The sequence below is a fragment of the Carassius auratus genome, chromosome 20 (assembly GCF_003368295.1).
Source record: "Carassius auratus strain Wakin chromosome 20, ASM336829v1, whole genome shotgun sequence".
Classification (NCBI taxonomy): domain Eukaryota; kingdom Metazoa; phylum Chordata; class Actinopteri; order Cypriniformes; family Cyprinidae; genus Carassius; species Carassius auratus.
Window position 1 is genome coordinate 7,613,746 of NC_039262.1, and position 24,618 is coordinate 7,638,363.

A 24,618-nucleotide genomic window follows, 5' to 3' on the forward strand; every position below is an offset into this window, starting at 1 on the left:
AAAAAATCTTTTTATATATGTTTTTTTTAAATCATACTGACCACCAAACCTTTGAATTGTAATTTAATTATTAATTATTAAGTGATTAATTTAATCGCTTTATTTCTTTCATCATCAGGAGGTGATTTTACGGTGCTCCCCAATGGCGGCCTGCAGATCTCTAAAGCCAGAGTGGAGGATTCTGGAACCTACATGTGTGTGGCTCAGAATCCAGCAGGCACTGCACTGGGGAAAACCAAACTCAGAGTGCAGGGTGAGACACACATTGGCTGTGATGATAATTAAGATGTCTGTTGGAAGTGGTCTATGAAATGTTCTAAATTCTACTTTTCTTGCAGTGCCCCCTGTCATAACATCTGACATCAAGGTGTACACTGTGGCACTAGATGCATCTGTAACTCTGCAGTGCCACACAGAGGGTTTCCCCACTCCCTCTGTCACCTGGTACAAGAACGGGCAGCTGCTGAGTGAGTCTGTGCAGCAGCGAGTCCTCAGCACAGGAGCACTGCAGATCGCCTTTGCCCAACCTGGAGATACAGGCAGATACACCTGCACTGCTGCTAATGTGGCTGGAACCACCAGTCTGGAGATGAGCCTCACTGTACAGAGTGAGTCAAGACGATAGATGGATTTATTTCAAAAACCAAGATAATTTAACTGATTGATTTACCATCTGGTAGAAAATTATAATAGTGATAATAATAACTAGTAAAATATTAGTAAACCAGCTTTTAAATTATTGTTTAATAATTATTTCATTTATTTTATTAATAATCAAATAATAAATAAATAAAATAAGCTATACAGGCCTAAAACATAAATGTTTTTCTTCTTCTCAGTACCTCCCTCCATCCGTGAAGGAATATCAGAGGTGTCTGTGGTGGAGAATACCCAAGCTTTGCTTACCTGCGTGGCAGACGGAGTCCCACAGCCCAACATCACTTGGGAGAAAGATGACATTGCACTTTCCGAGACCACCGGAGAATACACAGTCCTGCCCACGGGAGAGCTGCTCATAGACTCTGCACAGGTCAGAGTCCTAATCTTCAAACTGCTTATTTTCAAAATGTGTACATACTCTGACAGTTTTCTGAGACATCTCTCTGTGAATATAGCCTGAAGATTCTGGGAGTTACACGTGTGTTGCCACCAACTCAGTTGGGCAGGACAGTCGCACCATTGGTCTGTCCATCCACACACATCCAGCCTTCACTGAACTCCTGGGGGATGTGGCTCTCAACAAGGGAGAGCGCCTCCTGTTGACCTGTGGAGTCACTGGCATTCCTCCCCCAAAGATCACATGGGCGTTCAACAACAATATCATCCCTGGTATAGATCATCCCTCTAACTGAGCCTACAAATACCCACAGTTTGCATCCCCTGTAGTTCAGGACTATTAGTTATGCTGTTTGTGTCAATAGACTGTTATGTGAACATAAGAAAAGTATTGTTTCTATTCACAGCTCAGTATGATCATGCTAATGGCCACAGCGAGTTGGTGATTGAGCGTGCGAGTAAAGATGACTCGGGCACTTATTCCTGCGTGGCTGAGAACAGCGTGGGATCCATCAAATCTCTGGGATTTGTCTATGTTAAAGGTAGACATCTGCATTCTATTATATGATTACATTTTCTGCTTTTAAAATCAAAAGGAAGTGCAGTGTGAATAACCTGAATCTCTTTTCCACTTTTTACAGAACCACCAATAATAGACGGAGATGCTCATTCAAATCGCATTGAGCCCCTGGGAGGGAATGCCATCCTTAACTGTGAGGTACGAGGAGACCCTCTGCCCACCATCCAGTGGAGCAAAAAAGGCATCAATGTGCAAATAAGCAACCGAATCCGCCAGCTTGACAACGGATCTCTAGCCATCTACGGTACAGTGGTAAGCAAGCACAGCACACTGCAGTCACAGATACTGTGCAGCAAGGGAAAAACGGGATATTGTTCCAAAATAAACTATTTCTTTAACTTTTATCATATTTCAAAGCAAAGATAAATAGAGTCCATTACCTGCATATTTTTTCTGCTGTGTATAATAATTATAATTTAATAATTAAAAATAATTGTCACAAAATACTCAACTGCTTGCAACCACAAATAAAAAAAAAGTCTTAAAGATCATGGTGAAAATTAATAAAATAATGTAGTATATTGACTTTTGAAGATACCAGGCTATTATTTTTACAATAAAACAAGAGTTATGGTCATAAAATTTTTGCCATCAATCCACAAAATTTTATAAAAAATTCCTTAATTGTTTGTATTTTCCTCATTGTAAAATTAATAAATAATTAATGGGTTTGTATTGTTGTAGAGTGAAGATGCTGGAAATTACATGTGCGTGGCCACAAATGATGCAGGAGTGGTGGAAAGAACAGTCACTCTGACCTTACAGCGTAAGTCTACAGTTCAAACCTAAAATGAAAACATATCCTTTAAAGTTAGTCATCTGCAGTCAAAGTCACAAAGAATACTCACACAGGCAATAAAAACCATAAAATAGCAGGTTGTGTTACTGTAATAACATCAGTGCTGTTCCACAGGTTCTCCTACCATCACTGTCGAGCCAGTGGAGACGGTGGTTGACGCAGGTTCCACAGTAGTGCTAAACTGCCAGGCAGAGGGAGAGCCTGTGCCTGTCATCGAGTGGTCCCGTCAGGGATGGCCTCTGTTGGGTAATGAGCGAATCACCATGCTGAATAACAGTTCTCTGCGGTTCAGTAGTGCTCAGAAAGAGGACACAGCTGAGTATCAGTGCGTGGCCCGAAATCTGTTAGGCTCTGTGCTGGTGCGTGTGACCCTCACAGTGCGAGGTGAGCTAAACTACACATTTACATTTTTTAGTCAGATGTGTTATAATGGGAGATTGAATTGTTTGTGTTTCGCAGTTCATGGAGGCTTCTCTGAATGGATGGAGTGGGGAGCCTGCAGTGTTTCCTGTGGCACAGGAGTGCAGAAGAGGCTGAGGCAGTGCAATAACCCATTTCCTGCGAATGGAGGACGCCACTGCATAGGTTCAGCAACAGAAACACGCAGCTGTCAAGGCAAACCTTGCCCAGGTAATATAGATTGTCATCTATTTTGCTCCTTTAAGCAGGGCACTACATTGAAGTCATTGTTATATATATATATATATATATATATATATATATATATATATATATATATATATATAAATATAGTAAACAAACAACAATAAAAAATTGTGTAAAAACATGTTTGTACTGTTTGTCATGTTTTCTCTTTGTCCTTATAGTGGATGGTAATTGGTCTGAGTGGTCCTCCTGGGAAGAGTGCTCTCGTACCTGTGGTCAGGGTAACAGAACTAGGGTGCGGGCTTGTAGTAATCCTCCTGCACAGCATGGGGGCAGAGCATGTGAGGGCAAAGCGGTGGAGGCCATCATGTGTAGTGTAAGGCCGTGCCCAGGTGAGTGGAGGAACATACCTTCTCCTCCTTATGCATGGACAAATCTTGTCTTTATCAGTCTGACTGGCTTCTTATCTGCCAGTGGCAGGGAACTGGGGTGCCTGGATGCCTTGGAGCCCTTGTAGTGAAACATGTGGCAAAGGGATGCAGACTAGGCTAAGACTCTGCAACAACCCTCCACCCTCATTTGAAGGACCATTGTGTGAAGGATCTGACGCACAGACGCAAGTGTGCAGTGACAGGAACTGCCCTGGTAAGCATCCTGGTCAAAGTAATAATAGATAAAGGTAAATAAATAAATCATGACAGAATAAATTTTTTTGGCTGAACAGTTTCTTTAATATTCTTCCCAAATTAGTCTTTCTTTTGAAGGATCTTGGTTCTAGATAAACTTTATAAGCAGCGTTTCCGCGGGTATTAAAAAAAGTCTTTAAAATTCTTACATTTAGTTAGGCCTTAAAAAGTCTTAAATTATACCGGAAAGTCTTAATTATGATTTCAGGAGGTCTTAAATTTGGGGACGGAAAGACCAGAATTGCGATATGGCTGAATGTGACGATTAAACTTCAAAAGACTAACGTCATGATTTCATTAAATAATCTATTTTTAAATAATCATTAAAAAACTCTGGTGCTGTGCTGCTTTGTGTTCTGCTATTGCCAGGCAAACAGTTATATTCTACCAAACGCTCCACCTACTGGCAGAATGAATGAGCATTTTTAATACAACTGTTGTTTTGTTCAGACCAATGTGAAAATCGTCCCATGTTTTTACCCTGCAAACACGCAGAGCTTTAAATGTGAGGGCATTATAAGGCATTATAAAAATCTAAAATGTAAAGGGGTGTGCGATGTGGTCTGCGAATCGTGCAATAATAATTTTTCTTTTAACTATGTGCGATTTGATATTATCCAGTATATTGCGGAAAAGCAAACAAAATGCATACAGAGTTTAGAATACGTTACATGATGAAGTCTGGCAGGTCAGACTAGTGCGCGGGAATGCACATTTATATTGCGTTATTTCACTACTTGAATCAGTCTATTAAAATGCATTTAGAATTATCACATACTTCAAGATATGGGGCAGAAAATTTATATTTCACATAGTTAATATCACACGAAGAGTGTCGTTTTTCACAGCATGATTACAAATGTGATATTGATTTTATACAACAGTTCAGTAAACAAGGAGTTACATTTTAGACACCGTATTTACTGTTTTTTCTTTATTTCTTCAACAAAAATATTTCCAAACACAGACAGAGCACTGCTTTGTGTCTCTGAACAATACAACGGTGTTTAATTTCTGAATGAATCGCCCATGTAAATGTTTCAGCTCAAACTCAATGACTCACTTAACAGTGACTTGCTGCCACCTACTGGCAGTTTTAATTTCACATTTGAGGTACCTTTTAATTTTCTTAATAATTTCAAACTCAGTTTTCAATGTTTTATGTTTAAAATATCAAAACATTATTTATGTATTAAAAGTAAAAGTATTCCATGTCCCTCAGAGATGCATTAAACAAAGTGTAAATGCATCTAAATGACACTTCTAATCCAGCTTTCTGTGTTTCCTCTGCATTGCAAAGATTGTTGATACTGATTTTGTTTGCTTGGTAAAAGCCCAAATGCAAGAATTTGACTCAAAAAATGGTGCACATTAAAAAAAATGGCTATACAACTAGGAAATTATTCATTTCTATTATTGCTGTGAACTTACCTCACACAATATGAAGAATATCAAAAGAATTCAGGAGCCAGCTGTTAGCACAATTAGACATGAGATATCAGCACAATAACACACTCTATAGCTAAATATTATCTAATTACCGTTATCGATAAAAATCCCAGAAAATGATAGAGATATAATTTTTTGTCGATATCGCATACCCTTAATTTATATTATTTAATTGATATAATATTTTATCGACAATAATTGTTAAAATGTATATAATAATTAATTCTTTTGACTCATCCATTTTCTTAAAAGTTTTTGAGAGAACTTTTTTTTTACAGTTTAATATGGTACTATAGACATTGCCCAACATCGCTCATATACTATTAATTTTATTTGTGCAGGTCTTAAAAAGGTCTTAAATTTGAAGTTAAAAATCCTGCAGAAACCCTGTTATTAAGTCTGCACACATCCATTATTTCATGATTAATCAAATCCAGGTTTAACAAGCATTGTCTTATCTTATCTTCCCTTCTTCTACAGTGGATGGAAAGTGGTCATCCTGGGTAAGTTGGGGGGCATGTAGTGTTTCTTGCGGAGGTGGTACAAGGCAGAGGACACGTATCTGTGCAAGTCCCACCCCCCATCATGGGGGGCGGCAGTGTGAGGGAAATGACATCCATATTGATTTCTGCAACAATGAACCATGTCCAAGTGAGTAAGCACACTTCATATGTGCTAAACAAGCAGATACATTGGTGTAATAATAAAAGCAGCAAGTACAAATAATTTCTCTTCATAGTTCATGGTAACTGGGGCCCATGGAACAGCTGGGGAAGCTGTAGCAGAACCTGCAATGGTGGTCAAATGCGTCGCTACAGAACATGTGACAATCCTCGACCAGCGAATGGAGGCAGAGCATGTACTGGATCAGACTCTCAAATCCAGAAGTGCAACACAGCCTACTGCCCTGGTATGGCACTCATACAAATACTCCAGTTCAAAAGTATGAATTTGGGAGTATAATATACTATTTTAAATATATTTTAAAATGTTTTAAAACATTAAAATTGATTCCTTCCTTGGATGGTGAAGCTGAATTTTTCTGCAGCCATTATTCCAGTCTACTGATCCTTCAGAAATCATTCTAATATGCTGTTTGGTGCTGTTAATATTTTTGTTGAAATAGTTATATTTTTCTGAATCATTTCAGAAATATTTTAAAATATAGATAGAATATTTCAAAAGAACATAATTTTTTTGTGTTTACTGTCACTTTTGAACAATTTAATGATTTTTTTACTGAAGAAAAATGTAACTTCTCCTTAAAATATTGTACAATACACAGACCCATAGTTCCTATACATTAATAAATATACAAGAGATGCTACATGTGATTTTTTTTAGGTTATGATTTACAAGATTATTTTAATTAGTAGTTGAATTATATTTTCTGGATACATTTTTACTGTAACTGCTTACACCCGTTTCTGTGCTCTGTTGTATGGTGAAGTTGATGGTAAGTGGGGTTCATGGGAATCCTGGGGAGAATGTTCAGCATCCTGTGGAGGTGGAGAACGGACACGTGTTAGACTCTGTAACAATCCATCACCCAGCAACAACGGCCGCCCCTGCCCTGGAGACTCCACCCAGTTATCAAGATGTAATATACAGCCATGTCCAGGTACATTTACAATGGTTTATGGTTGTTTATAAAGACTTACATACAATTTTGTCAATTTATCATATTTATTATGATAAATAATAAATACACCCCCCCACACACACACTTTTTCATTATTATTACTTTCAGAAATATGATGACTCTTACCTATAAAATCTAATCAAATACAGGATGAACCCTTTTCTTATTAAGCATAGAGTACAATGAGAGAATTTAGTGACACATTTTATACAACTTTCACTAATCACTGGTTAATGTCTGACCTTGGTCTTAAATTAACTGCACAAGATATGATAGTGCAGATTGTCTACATTTTTTGCTGTTTTTGCTCTCTAAGGTGGCCCTCAGAAAGCCAGAGGAAGCATCATTGGGAACATTAACGATGTGGAGTTTGGCATTGCCATCCTCAATGCCACCATCTCCAGCAGTCCCACTGGAGGGAGAGTTATACAGGCCACCATCACTAACATACCCAGGAGTCTCGGTCAGTGTCTGCTACTGAGTTTTTATTTTTATGAGCTGCAATTCATCATATTTTTCTATTCTAAACATGTACTGTATAGTATTTGTAAGTACATTAATTATTTTGTGACATGGTAGTGAGGCTTTAGTACTAAGAAATGTTTACATTTGAGTCTATGCTTGTATATGTTCTGCTAAATAATCTAGGCCCTGCTATGAGGAAGTTGATCTCTATCCTGAACCCCATATACTGGACCACAGCACAGGAGCTGGGTGAAGCCGTCAACGGTTACACTCTCACAGATGGCATCTTCAAACGTGAGACTCAGGTGGAGTTTGCCACAGGTATGGTCACAATGATGTATAGAGATCTTTAAAAACTTGGCCTCTAAGTTTTCCTAATTTAATTTGTGCTTTGACTATAGGAGAGATTCTCAGAATGACTCATGTGGCTCGAGGGCTGGACTCAGATGGAGCACTTCTGCTGGACATTGTTGTAAATGGACACATCCTGCAACTGCCAACGAATGCAGACATCAGTCTTAAGGTAGAACCTTAGTCACATTTCACTTAATATTATACCTTTTTATACTTTGAAAATGTGATGTTACACAATATAAACTTTATCACATTCAAATATCCTTTTTAAACTCCAGGACTACACTGAAGACTACATCCAGACTGGTCCTGGTGAGCTGTATGCTCTGTCTACACGTATGTTCAGTATAGACAGGGTGAGCGTGCCTTACTCCTGGAATCATACCATCACATACAGACCCTCCAAAGGAAAGATGCCCTATCTGGTGCAGACTCTCCACGCCTCGGCTATCAGCGCTCTGTACCGTCCACTAGAAGAGATGCTGGAGTTTGCCATCCATGCCACCATTGCTAAAGGTACATTACAAAAGATGCATAAGGGAAAAAATCATTATGTAAAAAAAACCATGATGTGTCATTCACTTATTTTATTTTATGTATTTATTATTATTTTACAGCATTTTTTTACAAAAACTGATAGTGTGAACATAGGCATTATGATTGAATTGTTTATTCAGTACAAACTGGTATGTAATAATTTAAATGATTTTTAAAAACTATCCCTCTCCAGTTATGATGTATTTTCGTCCTCAGGAGAGCGCAGTAATCAGTGTCCCAGTGGTTTCCAGCTGGACCCTGCTGGGCCATATTGTTCAGGTATAGTCAGACCGTATTTCTTTCTTTTACTGTATACAGATAACATTATTCATTTGTGAATATGCAAAGTTTCATTGATGAGATTCCTTTTTTGCTGATGAAGATGAGAATGAGTGTGCCGATGGAAACCCCTGCTCACATGCCTGCCACAATGCTATAGGCACATACTACTGTTCCTGTCCCAGAGGACTCACCATCTCAGCTGATGGTAGAACATGTCAGGGTATGACAGTTTTAAAAAGTTCACCTTTGAATAGTAGTGTATGATATTGATGTTTCTGTCATCTCAACTGAATAACTGCTTTCCTTTACGTCTACCCTAGATATTGATGAGTGTTCATTGGGTGGTCACATGTGCCATGATGGACAAGACTGTGAGAACACCATTGGCTCCTATCGCTGTGTGACGCGATGTGGGCGGGGCTTTAGGAGGACAGCAGATGGGCTGAGCTGCTCAGGTGCACAGTTGTCCCTTGTTTTTTAAGTTCATGTTTGTATATTTCTGATGTGTATATTTGTACATGACATACTGTAATGTATATTAATGCTCTCTATTTATCATTATCTTCATTCTAGCATACATTTGAATTCTTGTAATCTTGCTTTTGCAGATGTGAATGAGTGTCAGGAATCCAACCCCTGCCATCAGCACTGTCTAAACACCATTGGCAGCTTCCGTTGTGCTTGTGAGCCAGGGTACCAACTCAGGAATCGGCGCTGTATTGGTACGTTTAATTCCTCTCAAGTGGCATAGAGCAAGGTCTGTAAAAATATGCACTTGTGCAACTAAAGTGCTGCTTGTTTCTCTTTAGACATAAACGAATGCAAACAGAGAGTGTGTCGCTCAGATCAGCAGTGCAAAAACACACGTGGTGGATACACTTGCATTGACCTCTGTCCTACCGGCATGACCAAAGGAGGCAATGGCACTTGCATAGGTTTGTAATGTTGTTGTTTATGTTTTGGGCTGAGGACTATTTGTGTGTGTGTGTGTGTGTGTGTGTGTGTGTGTATGTGTATGTGTGCGTGTATATATATTTATATATAATTAATAAAACATCTTTTTTAACTTGTTTTTTATTTAAACATTTAATGTTAAATGATTGGATTATGATCAAAGATGAATATATTTTTATTCTGTTTGTAGATATTGATGAATGCCATGATGGCACACATCAGTGCAGGTATAACCAAATCTGTGAAAACACCAGAGGTAGCTACCACTGCACTTGTCCAAGGGGGTACCGCTCTCAGGGTGTGGGCCGCCCCTGCCTTGGTACGTAGTCTAACTCCACCACAACTAACTCTAATCCTCTCCCAACATCCCAAGCTGCTCTCCTGCTAAACACCAACCTGCATCCCTGCCTTCATTTTCATCTCCTTCACTCTTTTGCTGCATTTAATTTCTGTGAACCAACTCTTACCTAAACAGCATTCAGAACCTATGATGTCACTTCCTTCCACACAGCTTGCTTATGTTATGTTCCACAGCGCTTTTAAACTAACCAACATATAACCTTAAGAAACAAAGAAGTCAGTCACTGATACCAAATTGAGGATCCAAGTCTTTCTAAGCTGCTACAGATGTAATCGTCAGTACAAGTGTTGCAACTTGTTAAGAGTGACAGGAGTTTTGCAGTATTACACCGGTAAGTAGGTTCACTCTTACAGCAAGGCCAGCACGACTATCACTACTATGTCCTTCCTCTATCTATGTCTTTACCCTTCAGCTTTCTGCTTGGGATTCTCCCCTGAAATGCTATGCTTTGCTGTGGCATTTTTTGAATGTCCTCTAGTGACATTCAGTTGGGATAAGAAGTGCCGTTTTGGCATTTGGAGTTTTTCTTCAGTTCTCAGTTGTTTCTATTGGGTTTCAGTGCTGATATAACTCACTGAATTTAATTTATTAATTATGAATTCATGAAACAATTAATTAATAAAATAAATTATGCTCCTTGTCTGGAATCATTAAATACACTTAATATTTAGCAACAAAAATACAATATGTATTTTTGCAGAAGAAACTTGCTTGAGGGATAGCTATTTATGTGCAGTATTTTTTCTCACCCCCTTCTTTTTTTATTTTCTTCTCTTGACCTGCTATTTCCATTTCAACTGTATTTCCTTTATTTTCCCTCTTTGCTTCCCTATTTGTCTTTTCCTGTGTTGGTCTTGCTGTGAGAGCAGACATAAACGAGTGTGAGCTGGTACCGGTGCCCTGTGCCTATCAGTGTGTGAACAGCCCTGGCAGCTACAAGTGCCTGTGCCCACCGGGGCTCCACCTGCTGGGCGATGGCAAGTCCTGTGCCGGACTAGAGCGCTTGCCCAGCTATGAGAGTTTCTCATATGGGTACAGAACATCCCAGTCCTCCTCTGATCGGAGCTCCTACCAGCAGCGCTACCATAGCCTGACCTCCCAGAGTTTCCACTCATATGTCCCCATCGGGGGGCGTCCCATGACCAACAGACCAAACAATGCCCAATCACGCAGTCGTAGGGATACTAATTCCTGCCCCCCTGGTTTTAAGGCAAACAATGGGCAGTGTTTAGGTAACTACTGTTGAGCTGTAGAGTTTGGGTTTTATGGTATATGCATGATCTGATGTATATGTATAAAGTACTCTTGCTCTTAAAAGATTCGAATATTGAAAACCACTGCTTTTACACTGATATTCTAATGGATTATAAAGTAGGCTATGCTTTTTTTGTAATATACAATAGTACGGTAAGTGCCAGAAAAATTCTAGAGAAGAAGCATTTTGATCAAAATTCAGGAAGTAGTTTTTGTGTGTTATATGTGAAATTAAGTAATTTAGAAGAGATGTACTTGGTAAATATAATGTCAGGGGAGATGGGATTGAACACTACAGAGCCCCCAAGGGGACACTGCCATGAAAACGTGAGATTTTAATGGTTTTTGTGTCCAATCAACAAAAGCTTTGCATTGAATACAAAAGTTTGTTACAAAAGTTTATTGAATTTACAATCTTTCTTAGGGAATTATAAATGTTTTGCAAGTGAACACTAAACACAAACATTTTTCTATTTCCATCACCTTCCCTTTAGGGGCTACATAGATTTATTATATAAATTACACTTTTATTTTTTATATCATTCAGACATTAGAATAATGAATTGGTGCATGTAAATTGCCTATTGTCCTGATTAATGTTTAATCTTAAAAGCTCTTTTATAGTATATACTAATTTCATAATGTCAATATGATTTATGTCCTGTTAATCATATCAGTAGTTAGACATGGACACACAAATTGCACCATTTCCAGATTAAAATGAATTACTTAATTACCTGTCTTGTGTTTTAGATATTAATGAGTGTGAACAGAGGGATACATGTCAACACGAATGTATGAACACACAAGGCAGCCATAGGTGTTTATGTCCCAGCGGCTATCGCCTTATGACCAATGGCAAAACCTGTCAAGGTGAGAAACTTAAAACATGCAATAAGAAACAAAGACAATACATGTGTTATCTTCTCTAGAGAGTGACAAATCTAACGATACTAAGTTTAAGAGGTTTGTGCATTGCTCACTTTTGGTCTTTGTATGAATAGACATAGATGAATGCCTGGAACAGAACATTAAGTGTGGTGCAAACAGGATGTGTTTCAACATGAGAGGGAGTTACCAGTGCATCGACACACCTTGCCCTCCTAACTATCAGAGAGATCAAGCCACAGGGTGAGACTGCCACTCTTTTCCATTGCAATTGTCTACTTTTGTTTAATTGATTGTTTCAAATAAAGTGAGTTCTTTCCTCTCAGGTTCTGCCTGAAGAATTGTCCGCCCAATGATCTGGAGTGCGCCCTGAGCCCATATGCACTGGAGTACAAACTGCTGTCCCTGCCCTTCGGCATCGCTGCCAATCAGGACCTGATCCGACTGGTTGCCTACACCCAGGATGGAGTTGTCCACCCACGCACTTCCTTCTTAGTGGTCGACGAGGACACGACTCTGCCCTTCGCCCTCCGGGACGAAAACCTCAAAGGTGTTCTGTTCACCACCCGGCCACTGCGCGAACCTCACACGTACCGTATGAAGGTGCGAGCCCTGTCTTACAGCGCTGATGGAGGCATAGAGTACCAGACCACCTTTATTGTCTACATCGCTGTCTCAGCCTATCCCTACTGAGCACTTTACTACATCCCACAGCCTATGAAGAGAGGGAATGATCAGAGGTTGCGCTAAACAAAAGAAACCCATCATTTGACATCTTAATGTTTTCCATTATTTTGACAAGTAAAAAAAGAAAATCTAGTTTCCTCAATTTCCCTACGATAGAAATATTCCCATGGGAAGGGTTTCTAAACAGGATTAGAAATGCAGAAGAGGGGAAACAATATATTTTTAAAGCATCCCTGTAAAAACAAACCAGGAGAGCGATGTGAGAAGCAAAAGAAAAAAAAGGAGACATTGGTAAAAAGTAAGACTAAAAAGCTCTTGGCACAAGGTTCCTGTAATGGTGTTATCTCAATAAATCTGTATCAATCATTTACTGACATAAAAATAGAAATTTGCAATCCATAAAGATAAAATTCTTTGTAGCGCAACCTCTGAGAATGGTGCAGTTTTGTACATGTGTGACTGAGCTATATTGGTCTTTGTGTGAGAGTGTGTATGTGTGAGTGCAGATCCGCCACTTGAAGAGATTCTCACAGGTCGCGTAGACATGTAAAAGGCCTTTGCAGAGTCCTGCAGACAGTCAAGGCTGATGTTTAGACTTCAAGACAGATTTCACATGAAACCAGTAGTAAGACCGCTGGCAGGTTTGTGATTTGGTCACAAGAATCCTTCATCACAGTGTACAGCAGGACTATGGGTGGTGTAATAGAATACATTTGCATATGTCTACCTATTAAATTATTGGGAATTGCTTGAATATATGAAAGAATCTCAATTCCCTCCATTGCTTTCTATGAAATGAGATGGGGAACATTTTATTGGTTTAAATTCTGTGCTTTTTAACATAATGATGGGGTTTGGGTTTGAGCCACATCTGCAGTAACAATGAAATGGATGTCCACCTCAGGTAAGCCCTATTTTTGCTCTAGAAGAGAGTATTGTCAATCAGTAATTATGCACATAATAGCAATTTCTCATTATCATTAAAGGTTCATACACATTTGGAGTATTTTTTGTAACTGTTTCAGTAATCAAGGTGTATTCTATTTTAGTGATGTGTATATAAGTGTTTGGGTTTTTTATTTGTAATACTATGTTGTATTCCTTTTTTAAAAAAGCAATAAATTGTACGATCAATTCATTATGATACAATCACTTCAGAGCTGTATAAGAGTTTGGGGTTAGTCCTTTTTATTAAGAGACAGTAAAGACATTTATGATGTTACAAAAGATTTTTATATAAATAATGTTTCTATTCTTCAAAGATAAAGAATCCAGGAATCCATTTTTTGTTTATTCCTAAATCTATAAATTCAAAATATAAAACTCAAGTCCTCAAGAGTATATTCAACATATTTTATTAATCAATCACAAAAGCACAAACATAAAAAAGGAATATTTTGTAAGGCAGTCATTATACCGGTTTGGTTTATTGAGTGTTTACACTTTGTCTTTCTGTATTACTGCATTGTAGAGGCAGGTCCCTGTGATCAGGCGATATGTCTCAGATCAGAAATGATCTGCTTTGAGGCAGTATTTAACATGATTGGCTTAAGAACGCCTCCTGATAAAGACATATGCATTCTGACACACACAATAACAATGGTCCACGGCAATAAGTGCTTTGGAATGTTGACACAGATACATTAAGACTAGACATTAATACTTTATAACAGCATTCGTGAAAGTCACAATTAATGAGATGGCTTCATCTGCCAAGAAAATTTAACCATTGTTTCAGATGATGCATAAGATCGGCATTGTAACTCAATGGATTATTTAAACTAATGCGCTTTGGTTATGAAAAAATAAATACTATGGAGATAACGCCTGGCGATTTAGAACAAATGAGAAGGGATCAGTGATTGGAAGATTTAATACACCGGAGAGTATTATTCATAATCCGACACAGTCACTGTGGACAGACATACTGCCAGTAAGACACACTGACCAATCTGTGACTGTTCATTTTAAGCCTTTCACACAAATGCAGACTAAAATAACAGGTTACATTTCTCTCCAAGAACATCGGCAAGTAAATTGCTATTAATAATAAAAGGTTATAATAAACTTAAGCAAGATTTTAGAAAACTCTAACAAGTGTCTTGTAATCAGATTGCTGAATAGAATACAGAAGAGCATAGAAAAGTATTCCTGAGAGAAGCTACTGTAAATCTAGCATACAACTGATGGCACGGTTATGCATTTTTGACTATGTGAGTGAAGAATGATATAACAGAAGAGGGTAAAATGCATTGAAATTGGATGAGAGGTCCTCTTCAGTACCCTGTTGAAAGTCATCGTTTTATTCTGAGTGCCCCAGTAGGATTTCCTGCTGCTGGGTTGTGTTTTTCTGTGTGCTACGCTAACCCTACTGCAGTTTACACTGTTTTCCTGGCTGTTAGGACCCTCACGATGCAGCCCACTCCACCTGCAGAGAGAGCCTGAGGAGAATACAGAGCAAGAATTTAACTATTGACCTCCCACATGCTTTGCATTGCTATTACATTGCTATTTACCCTACCTTTTCATGCCACTGCAGCAGGACAGCGCTGCTGTTCTCGGAAGGCCGCTCGAACCCCTTGTAGATGTATTTCATGAGCAGATCCACTCCATTCTTATCCAGAGACTGAACTCCTTTCTCTATGTCAGTGCTCTTAAAGGAGCTGAGCACCTTCAGCACTAGACCTTCAGCACGATCCTGCATTCAGAATGTCAGAAAAATGCAAGTATTATACATCAATGCAATTGTATATAACTAGAACAATCAGTAGTCAATTCTCAGCTCAACACATGGGACCTCAAACCAACCACACCCACTGCTAAAACTCCCATCTTCTCCATCTGTCCCCTCACTGAGCCAGAGGTATCAAAACTTATCCTCTCCAGCCATCCTTCAACATGCCTTCTATACCCTCACACCTTCTCCAAGCAATTGCTCCTTGACTCTTACCAGCACTCACAGTCATCATCAACACATCTCTTCTCAAGGGCACCTTCCCCACTGCATTCAAGCAGGCTCAGGTAACCCCAATGCTCAAAAAACCTAAATTAAACACTTCTCCTATAGACAGCTACAGACCTGTCTATCTCCTGCCATTCATAGCGAAAACCCTCGAACAAGTTGTTTTCAACCAGGTATCATTGTTTCTAAACTGGATGCTAACCAGTCAGGTTTCAGTTTCAGGAGTGGCCGTTCAACTGAGACTGCGCTACTGTCAGTCACGGAAGCCAAGCGGATAGCAAAAGCTGATTCCAAATCATCAGTTCTTATCCTGCTGGATCTACCTACTTCTTTTGACACTGTCAAACATCAGATTCTCCTGTCTGCCCTCACATCACTGGGATTCCACTACGCTGATTTAAATCTCACTGGTAGGTCTTTCAGTGTGGCCTGCAGAGGGGAGGTATCCCAAAGCACATCAACTGGTCACTGGGGTTCCTCAGGGATCAGTTCTTGGACCCCTCCTCTTGTCTACATACAATACATCACACTGGGTCCCATCATACAGGCACATAGCTTCTTCTACCATTGATGTGCTGAATGCACACAGCTCTATCTCTCATTTCAACCAGGTGATTCAACAGTAGCTGCACGGATCTCAGGGTGCTTGGCGGACATCTCAGCATGGATTAAAGAACATCACCTGTAGCTCAACCTGGCAAAGACTGAGCTTCTTGTCTTCCCTGCCACTCCAACTCTACAGCATGATTTCACCATCCAGCTAGGTCCTTCTACAATTACCCCATCAGCTTCGGTCAGAAATCTTGGTGTGATCTTCGATGACCAGCTGACCTTCAAAGACCACATTGCAAAGACTACTCAATCTTGCAGGTTTGCACTGACAACATCAGAAAGATCAGGCCCTTTCTAAGAGCATGCTGCACAACTTCTTGTCCAGGCCCTTGTCACTTCTAGGCTGGACTACTGCAATTCTCTTCTGGCTTGACTTCCATCAGGCACAATTAAACTTCTACAAATGATTCAGAATGCAGCGGCACAACTGGTCTTCAACGAACCCAAAAAAGCCTGTATTACACCTCTCTTTATCTCCTTGTACTGGCTACTGGTTGTGGCTCGTATCAAGTTCAAGACATTGATGCTTGCATATAGAACCCGCCTACTTCCACTCACTACTTCGAATCTACATCCCCTCCAAAAGTCTGAGATCCGCTGGTGAGTGACGCCTCGTGGTACCAAATCAAAATCACTTTCCAGAATGTTCTCGTTCACCATTCCTGGCTAGTGGAATGATCTTCCCCCTTGTGTTTTTTTGACTTTGAAGCCCACTACAGTTAAACAAGTGAAAATCCTTGTGCTTATTACAGTGAATAGCTGTGCACATGCATTTATTGCTATCCTTTTTGTGGAATTCTGTACTTTGTCATCACTCTTACAGTTAGAAATAAACAATCTGTTCGCAGTAGTAAAGTCAGCGTATCATAATAATGATTTTGATACTTATTTCAAGGCATTAAACATACAATTTAATAGAAAAGTTAGCATATTTAAAAGGAGTTGTTTTATATTAATGACACTTTGGAATAAGCAAAATGTCAAAAATATATATATTTTTTTTTAAAGGGAAACCATGAATGTGCAACATTATACAATTTTATATCTAAAATTATGCTGAATCTGACAACAAAATGTTACGATTTGCTATGATAGAATAACATTATTTTTCCTTCCACTTATGAAAAAAAAGGGGGCATGACTCACCTTGACATTCTGATTCTTTGTGTTGATTGGTGGGTTTTTTAAAACTGCCTGCAATGCACCCATTAGGTTCCCTTTGAAGAGTGGAGTTAAGTAAAACACCAACACAATTTAAATACCTATGCATGCATTAACAAATGCTGCTTTACAATATCCAAATGCTGTGGACATGCAGCACTTGAAAAAAACATAACAAGGCAACCACAGGGGGAAAAAATAGAAACAGGAAATAAGGCCCTGGTTACTCCAAAATTGACATATAAGGACATGAATTCAACTTCCTTATACTAAATAATGCAACAGTTTTTAAATGACAGAAGAACCTTATATTTACAACCCCACACCGTTTGAAATTAGTATGTTGTAGATAAAATTATTAAATCTAATTGAATAAAATAAGTAATCAGCATTTTTTCACAAATCGTTTGGTTAAAAAATAATGTCTGGTATGTTAAGACAGACCTGGACTTTTTAGAGGTCTGAATATGAGCTCTTATTATGAATTATAACAAGTGCACAATTCAGCACGAGCTGACGATGAAACTAGACAAACATGTTTGTGACGATTTTCGCTTCACTTATAAACGAAAAACTGAAGAATGGACAACACTATCAATATTGCTGGACACTGGACTCTGTCCAGTAAAATACATGTAAATGAGTATAAATAGCGCAAAAAGCCAAGTTCTGTCTGTGTGATGTCTCTGATGTACAGAAATCTGCAGGCCAGCTGGTGTATCAGGCAACTCATGAATTATTAACAGCAAATCAGTGCATATAATGTTGACGTAAACAACTGCGAAAAAAATAAATAATCGTCTTTCCTTCTACTTGATAATAAGCACTTTTTGCTTTAATTATTTATGCATACTTTTTTTCCAGGAAAATGTTTAATTAGCAGTATGATATCCATTGCTGATGTCATCATTAGCCAATCAAGCATAAAGCACAGAGAAATCATTTATATGAGTTAGTGGCACTGAAAATGTAAGACTATTTCAGATCATGCACATGTTGGCTGGTAAATAAAGAAGGATATTGTCTGATGAGAGAATCCACCTCTGCTTCATCTGGACCCAGCTGGTTTTCTCCTCCCTCTTCCTCGTCCACAAACTTGTTCTCGTCGTACTCATCCACATCCACTTTACGAAAACGATCGGACACCGTATTCTTTGACATGATGAACGCTATTTATACCCCGTCTGATGTTCAGCTTAATGCTATGTTGTGCATGAAAACAATCTAACAGTCGTCTATGCTAAACCAGCCTAGCGACTCCTGCAGCGTACTATCTGGACTGGTGTTCAGTGGTGGTGGATTTCCATCACTTCCGCATAGCGCGCCCTCTATCGGAAACACCGGTAAACTGAAGCGCTCCAATCCTAATCCTATCATGAAGCTGCAGACACGGAGACTGGCCTGCTGCATCTACAGTCCCGCACCCAAAGTCCCGCATTCTCAGTTCCCTCGTTATTCGGGATCAATACACAACGTTGTCTCACGACCAATTCGTACCTATTTTTACGAGGTGGCTAATAATTTGTACGACCTCACTCGTACGATTTTATACGATGTATCTAAACCCCAGTGTCGGTTAGGTTTAGGGGCGGATTTAGGTTTAGGTCATTCGTACAAATTCATTTTATACCTCCTAAAATATGTACGAATTGCCGTGAGATCGGGTTGCAAGGGGTCTGAGAATGCGGGACTGTAGATGCAGCAGTCTGCAGCTTCTCAACCACTGGGGGGCCTCAGCAAACAACCAATGCGACTGCCAGACGATTTAAAATTTCATTTTAATTTGCCCACAAACATCTGTTGATATTATTGAAAAACGCAGTAAATTGACATTTCTACAGTAACAAGTGTCCTTGTGGTTGTGGTTATTTACACTTTTCAACGGGCCTTTTAAGATAAAAAAAAACATAAAATGGATAAATAAACAGTTTGAGAATCAAAAAAATGTTCTGCTTCTGTACGTAAAAAAATAAATAAAAAACATATTTATGTAATGTGATTCGAGTATTTTAATGTGTAGTGGTGATCACGTGACGGTAGAGGGCGACAGAACACTTTCATAATTCGCTGTCTTAAAACTTCTCAAACGTTTGGCGCTTTTCACACTTGAACTAAACCTGTTCAAATTAACCACACATAAATGTAATCCAAGGTTTCACACTGTTGCTCGGTTTGCAGTTAATAAACCTTATTTTGAGACTCCACATTGTTAACGTAAACCCTGGGTTTGCGTTCTTATTTACATATTTATTAGTTGAATAATATTCAATGGACGAATACGTCTCCATACCTGATTGGCATATAAGTGACCTGTTTTAATAACTGCAGGTCGGTTTGAAAATATCAGTAAATTCACTTTGGTATTATTATGTCTTATGAAACTTAAAAATAAATGCACTTTTTGCACTGCTGTTGTTTTTAACAGTTTTTAACTGTTTTCACCTGTTTCTCTTAGTTTTGAATACTAAACAGCGCGAAAACATGTTTCTGCAATCGTAGACGGCATGTAGTAAGGTAAGCACTGCAGTTTGTTATTGCTTGTCTACTCTGTTGCTAAAGAACTCGTTTTAGCATTCCGACATCACAATTCACACTGTAATTGATACAAAGGTAAAAGCAGTGTGGACCCTTTTCAAAATTATAAGTGTGAAATGTTGCTTAACCCAATTGTTAACACTTTATCGGATAGCCTATGTTGTTTTGGAAAGCACACAAAAGGTTAAAAAGCTTTCGAAGACGCACTCATCCGTATACTGGGACTCGTCTTTACAAATTTTCTGAAAGACGCAAGGAATTCAGTGTATTGTGGTTTCTTTTTTTAGAGTCCTATTATATTCAGTGCAGGTGACACAAGAACGTCAATACGTCATGTGTTTATGATGCAATGACGGTGTAGGCAGCGGATGTTTAAAATGGGGTTCATCCTCCATAACAAATGTTCATCCCCGTGACATACATAAACACAAGGCATTCCCTATGACGTTCTTCATTAAAAGAAAACCCTTAAAAACATAATGAGTCCAAATAAACAACCTTCATTTTATCTACATGTTCTGTTACGCTATAAAAGTTGGAAATCTGCTGTCTTTTAATTTAGTCACTTTCATCGACTATTGGTACAACCCAAGATAAGAATGCAGATTTTAATGTGGTGGAGTGTATAATAGATTATCACACATTATTTGAGAATTTTAAGAGTGTATGGAACAATGGAACCTTTCAGATGTAGTTTATCAGACACACAATCATAGATTGGGTAATTTAGTTCCCATAATTGCCTTATCTGCTCTCTTTTAATTACCTCACTATTGATTTATGTCAACAATTTCATTGACTCTTGGTACAACCCAAGATTAGAATGCAGATTTTAATATGGTGAAGAGTATAATAGATTCTCACATACTATTTGAGAATTTTAAGAGTGTGTGTGGAACAATGGAACCTTTCAGAAGAACCTTTTAGATGCAGTTTATCAGACATGCAATCATTAGATTGGTTAATTTAGTTTACTAACTGCAGAGTTCCATAATGGCCTACTTGTCACTATAACAGTATGCTGAAGTGCTGATATACTGTGGTTTCAGTTATACAACATATGCTTAACATATGCAGTAAGAATGATTTTTGTGCCATGATTAGACACTAAAATGCATATTTACTATGTTTGTACTGTTATATAAAATACTTCATGATCTACCATTGTACTGTGTGGGAAAAAAAAGGAGCATAATGTCATCCTGATATTGAAGTGTTGGTTTGAGGATTAACTAGCACCTACTTTTGTTGTCCCTTTCACTCCTCACATACAAATGGGCAGTAAAGGGAAATGATACAGCTCAAAATAAATATTACCTCTCCATCCAAGCGATAACCAAATGAAGCAAGATAGCAGTGACATTGCCATGGTTTCATGTTTTGTTTTGTAGCTCAGGATGTTGCTCTTTTGTTGAGGCACTCCCTCGGTTCATAAAACATAAATCAGGAGTGGACTTTTATGATGTTGTTTTAGCAGTTGCCATTAAAACATAACCACACCAAAAGCCCAAAGGTGCTTTTGGTCACATCCTTTGTTGGGATTGGTAATTAGTTATTATAATCAAAGGATCATTTTGTATTGAATTGGACAGTTCAACCAAAAATGAAACTTCTGTTGTCATTTGCTCACCCTTATGTTGTTCCAAACCTGACTTCTGTAGAACACCAAATAACACATTTAGAAAAGTGTTTGTTCGTCTATACAGTGAAGGTCAAAATGTTTTTTGGACTACAATGACCTTCGAAATATAGGTTATGCTCTGCAGGAGAATAAAAAAGTACTAAATAAGGGTGAGTAAATGATAACAAAAATGTATTTGGGGTTGAACTAACGAGAAGTAGTAAATCTCTGCACTTTAAATAGACATTTTGCATCTCAATAAAAGTTCACAGAACAATTTAGAGAAAAACTAAAGCACCTGCACAACTTAATGTCAACAATTAGACTGTAAATGGTCATTGCATTGTGTCACTCACCACTTCTATTTTTAGTAGACCAGATCATCTGGTTTCACAGTTTGTGGAGTTGTTTTTCAGCTTAAAAAAGTGTTTCCATGATGAGATGTGTGACAACTTCCTGTGGCTAGAATGCCATCATACTCCGCATACTTATTGGCATGCTTGTCTTTTGGACACCCTCTTCAGGAGTTTTTTTTTTTTTGTACTTGACTGAGAGAAAGAGAGGCAGAGCAGCGAGATGGAGTCTCCTTCCTATATTCAAGATAGTGTCCTCCATGCCTTCTTTGATGAAGATAATAACAATGATGAGGGATTTAAAAACTTGACTTGCATAAACAAGCCTAAACATGAAGCAAAAGAAACATTGAGAATTCAGAAACTGAATCAAACAAATCCACACAAAATTGAAATCAGCTAAAAATATTAATGCAATACAAATGTTATTCTTTAAAATACTGTTTACCATTGAAACTGTGAGAGCGAAGTAGTACTATCAATCTAATTTAAGTGCTAATATAAAAAAACAAACATAAATCTTAGTAACTCACATCTTATAATTAAAACATCCAAATTAACTTTTCAAAGCTGTAGAGATTCATACTTTATAGAATCATGCCCACTTTATGCATTACATAAACAGGAATGTAAATCAACCAGCTCAATAAAGAGTCAAACGCAATCCTCACTACACAACAAATGTGCAAATCACAGCACAGTGTAAACATATAAGGACGCTCCAGAAACAACCAAATTCCCTGAATTTGTTGGAATTGACTATAAATCTGCATTTGCAGAGCTGACTTTTTCCATTTAAAAAAAATCCCTAAGTACACAGACGTAAACACAAAGAACACACACCTGGAGCTTTGAACGTCCTGAATTCAATGTTGACCAGGACAAAAAATAGGGCAGTTGTTTTCTCCTTGTTTGGGCTTAAATGCATAACACTCCTTCATTCCCTCCCAATCAAACACCTTTGTGTTGATCTTCGGCAATGGAAGGTTGTTCATTCATGCTCATTTTTCAGCTAGCAGAAGTAAAGGAACAATCATTTACGAAACCTATGTGGCATGCATATTGTCTGTGCATGTAAAAGGTTCTTTAAGCTACATAATTGATATACAGATAATTACTTGAGTTTTATTTTTTTTTACGCATTATAAATCGATAACACTAGCCCGAGTACTAACCTTAAATAGAGGACTAGAGTCACTCGGTTAGGCAGAAAAGTCTAAGTAGGTAATGAGGTCTTTCGAATCAGGATAAGGAAGGCTAAGGGTCAAGCCACTCTCCACCACATGAATTTTCTTGCTCTTTATGTCTAATGGCTCATAGATACAGGCAAACTCAAATGGGTCTGAAAACATCCAAAATTAAAAAAAGAACAATAAGGAACAAAATAACAATAATATCCTTGAGGATAAACTTAAATGACACTTAAAAACATGAACTTTTACCTGTGACCACATCAACCTCATCCTCCATGGGACTGGCAGTCTCAGTGAAATGGGAAAGTGGCACAGCATTGTTGAGGTTTAAGAACAACATGAAGTTGTGTACTTTTCCTGCTCTACCTGGTCGTGTTTTAAAAAACGAGTCACTGAAGAGAGACCTAACCATGCTCTGCATCCTGCTGGCCTACATATTAAAAAAAATTAATTCAAATTTACAATATACAAAATTTTTTAATAAAAATAAATGTGATATGATTATTGTAATATTTTCCAAATAATATTTTATACATAAACTTTTTTTTTTTTTTTAAATGCAAATATGACTTTACACATGCAAATATGTACCTGCCTTTATATTTTTTCTCTACCTGAGAATATCACAATCATTCAGATCATCCCAGTATGAATGTGTGTGCCAGGATGTTTGCATGTGATGTGGGCTTCACAACTTTGTCAGTGTTGTAAAAAATATCCTTTAAATCTGCTGTGAAACTTAATCTAGGCAGTGCACCTTTCAAAGAATGTTTCTTTACGGTCACAGTTACGGTCATACATTTTGAGTGTGTGCTATTGAATTACAACACACATTTTTCTTGCATTGCAATATAGTAAGGATGAGATTATTGTAAATGACTGAACCAACACCCTTAAATCAGGTGATATGACTCTGACTTTGAAGATTCCAACTATATGGTGTCACTATTTCTAGAAGAACACTTTCTTCTCATGATTCTCTACTTACTACTAAGAGAAATCCAGAAAACAAAGAGTCTGTACTCATAAAGAAGTAAAGAGGGTTCTCTTCATGCTTCTTGACCACATTACACCTGAATTGCTTGCTTCCTAAAGGTCAGGGTCCATATTTAGCCATTCTGATCTCATAAGGACTGAACTCCACCCAATCTGTCAGTTAAAACACGCCAATCAAAACACAACCACAATAGAAATGCATCCACAACCAACAAAAATCTGCAAAACATGCCCATGATAACAAATAAACAGTAACAATTACAAGAATAACAGGAGGTCTAATTATATAGAGATTATTAATAATTTTGGACAACAGACCAATGCTAAGTTCTAAGAAACATAATGACATTGCATACTTCAAATAGTTTCTGGCAATGTGCGAAAGCAGTGTTTCAGATTTCAGCTTCCTGAGAATGTTGATGCATGTCACTTTTGACGAAGGCAGATGCATGAATCAACTAAACGAAATGCCCAAAACATACTGTACATACGCTATTTTGTGTGAGTGAGCCTGAATAAAATTGACATGCATTTTCAGACAAAAATGATTAATCAAAGTCTGAGGTATAGACAGTTACCACAGTT

The 24,618-nt window shown here is 38.1% G+C and overlaps 2 protein-coding genes and 1 pseudogene across 3 annotated transcripts in view; 1 reads left to right on the plus strand and 2 right to left on the minus strand.

Moving 5' to 3' along the window:
• hmcn1 (hemicentin 1) overlaps positions 1-13,739 on the plus strand; it is an 85,804-nt gene extending 72,065 nt beyond the window's left edge. The window contains exons 80-107 of one of the 2 annotated variants that reach the window (XM_026290767.1): positions 119-253; positions 339-608; positions 840-1,030; positions 1,116-1,329; positions 1,464-1,598; positions 1,698-1,888; positions 2,321-2,402; positions 2,550-2,819; positions 2,895-3,065; positions 3,263-3,433; positions 3,516-3,686; positions 5,657-5,827; positions 5,916-6,086; positions 6,627-6,797; positions 7,135-7,281; positions 7,467-7,604; positions 7,685-7,806; positions 7,916-8,153; positions 8,391-8,453; positions 8,557-8,676; positions 8,777-8,911; positions 9,065-9,178; positions 9,266-9,391; positions 9,601-9,729; positions 10,641-11,003; positions 11,779-11,898; positions 12,030-12,156; positions 12,240-13,739. In XM_026290767.1, coding sequence (XP_026146552.1) covers positions 119-253; positions 339-608; positions 840-1,030; positions 1,116-1,329; positions 1,464-1,598; positions 1,698-1,888; positions 2,321-2,402; positions 2,550-2,819; positions 2,895-3,065; positions 3,263-3,433; positions 3,516-3,686; positions 5,657-5,827; positions 5,916-6,086; positions 6,627-6,797; positions 7,135-7,281; positions 7,467-7,604; positions 7,685-7,806; positions 7,916-8,153; positions 8,391-8,453; positions 8,557-8,676; positions 8,777-8,911; positions 9,065-9,178; positions 9,266-9,391; positions 9,601-9,729; positions 10,641-11,003; positions 11,779-11,898; positions 12,030-12,156; positions 12,240-12,606 — 4,823 coding nt within the window. In that variant the 3' untranslated portion in view covers positions 12,607-13,739. The remainder of the gene's footprint in view (positions 1-118; positions 254-338; positions 609-839; positions 1,031-1,115; positions 1,330-1,463; positions 1,599-1,697; positions 1,889-2,320; positions 2,403-2,549; positions 2,820-2,894; positions 3,066-3,262; positions 3,434-3,515; positions 3,687-5,656; positions 5,828-5,915; positions 6,087-6,626; positions 6,798-7,134; positions 7,282-7,466; positions 7,605-7,684; positions 7,807-7,915; positions 8,154-8,390; positions 8,454-8,556; positions 8,677-8,776; positions 8,912-9,064; positions 9,179-9,265; positions 9,392-9,600; positions 9,730-10,640; positions 11,004-11,778; positions 11,899-12,029; positions 12,157-12,239) is intronic. The other variant, XM_026290768.1, reaches the window with a different exon arrangement.
• Positions 13,740-13,939: 200 nt separating this feature from the next.
• On the minus strand, positions 13,940-18,657 carry arpc5b (actin related protein 2/3 complex, subunit 5B). Its single transcript, XM_026290769.1, has 4 exons — positions 18,357-18,657; positions 17,321-17,393; positions 15,122-15,298; positions 13,940-15,041 (listed from the first exon to the last, which is right to left on the minus strand). The coding sequence occupies exons 1-4, from the start codon at positions 18,494-18,496 to the stop codon at positions 14,979-14,981; spliced, it is 453 nt and encodes a 150-aa protein (XP_026146554.1). The 5' UTR covers positions 18,497-18,657; the 3' UTR covers positions 13,940-14,978.
• Positions 18,658-21,028: 2,371 nt separating this feature from the next.
• Positions 21,029-23,458, minus strand: LOC113037905 (cytosolic phospholipase A2-like; annotated as a pseudogene).
• Between the last annotated feature and the right edge of the window lie 1,160 nt (positions 23,459-24,618).

Coding starts and splice junctions, on each gene's coding strand:
- arpc5b (XM_026290769.1), bottom strand. CDS start 18,496: ATGTCAAAGAATACGGTGTCCGATCGTTTTCGTAAAGTGGATGTGGAT. Junction 17,394..18,356: donor GTGGATTCTCTCATCAGACA/ATATCCTTCTTT, acceptor TCCACTCTTCAA/AGGGAACCTAATGGGTGCAT. Junction 15,299..17,320: donor CAAAGAATCAGAATGTCAAG/GTGAGTCATGCC, acceptor TTCTGAATGCAG/GATCGTGCTGAAGGTCTAGT.